We start from the raw sequence: 1,070 nt of genomic DNA, 5'->3' as shown, positions 1-1,070 counted from the left end.
CAGAAACCATTTGAAAAAAGTTTCATTCGAAAACCTCAAACCATGAAGATTCTATGAAAATTCAAAGAACCTATTACAATAAAACGGCAATTTCATACTTTAACCCCTAATATTACGGCGATGAGATAAAATATTATATGTATAACGCAATTTTTGAGATTATACCCAGCGGTTTAAGTTTTTTTGTCCCTCCAGTCGCGCTCCGACCTCGCGGTTTTCGATATTATATATACATATGGGCTTTACGAATAAATTGTGTGTTTTCTCTAATACTTGTTAGGGCTAAGAGTGAATGAAAATAAAAAAAAACTATTAGTATAGTCGAATCTCGCTTGGCCAATTACCCCAGGCCACATTTGCGCAATTACGACTTTTCATGAGAGAGGTTTGAACATTCTAAGTACGCAATTAATCGCTTAGTCCTTGAGTGATTATAAAATTTCACATTATACGGTATTTGTTTCATGTAGTGTATTATTTTTATGATTTTCACATGTGGGTTTACAAAACTTTATACTTTTTTTGGGTATTATGCGGAAAGAGAAAAATATTTTTCTTTACTCATTTAATCCATAATTTTGTGGCCACTCCACCAATATGAACATGGTATTTAGGGGTATTCTAAACCACAAAGAATCATCATAAGTAAAGTATAACTGATCCCACTTAACATACTCCAAAATATATGATGAAGAAGTATCTGAAAAATAAAAACATTAATAGTGTATCCAGCTCTTAGGTTTTTGCGATTGCCACATATTGGAAATAAAACAAATGTCTTGGATATGTTTGTTTGAAAAAGAAAAACAAATACAAGTACTGAATTTACACAAGTAATAACACAATGATGCAATACAATTACTGAGCCCAATAATTGATAAGAGAAAAATTATATTTGAAAACAGAAAACAAATATCTGTAATAAGCTTAGTAATAGTTACATTTTACAATGCCGCAAATAAAATGTGTGTGTGTGTGTGTGTGTGTGTGTGTGTGTGTGTGTGTGTGTGTGTGTGTGTGTGTGTGCGTGCGTGCGTGCGTGCGTGCGTGCGTGCGTGCGTGCGTGCGTG

The 1,070-nt window shown here is 33.6% G+C and overlaps 1 protein-coding gene across 1 annotated transcript in view; it reads right to left on the bottom strand.

The window, feature by feature from the left end:
• Positions 1-610: 610 nt before the first annotated feature.
• The window catches only part of LOC113233930, a 77,150-nt gene continuing 76,690 nt past the window's right edge, over positions 611-1,070 (bottom strand). Inside the window, exon 24 of the mRNA XM_026469166.1 lies at positions 611-700. Coding sequence (XP_026324951.1) covers positions 611-700 — 90 coding nt within the window. The remainder of the gene's footprint in view (positions 701-1,070) is intronic.

Source organism: Hyposmocoma kahamanoa, unplaced genomic scaffold (assembly GCF_003589595.1).
Source record: "Hyposmocoma kahamanoa isolate Upper Pololo Valley unplaced genomic scaffold, ASM358959v1 80, whole genome shotgun sequence".
In the NCBI taxonomy this organism is placed as follows: domain Eukaryota; kingdom Metazoa; phylum Arthropoda; class Insecta; order Lepidoptera; family Cosmopterigidae; genus Hyposmocoma; species Hyposmocoma kahamanoa.
The sequence above is the reverse complement of the archived record's forward strand: the minus strand, read 5'-3'. Positions and strand labels throughout refer to the sequence as shown.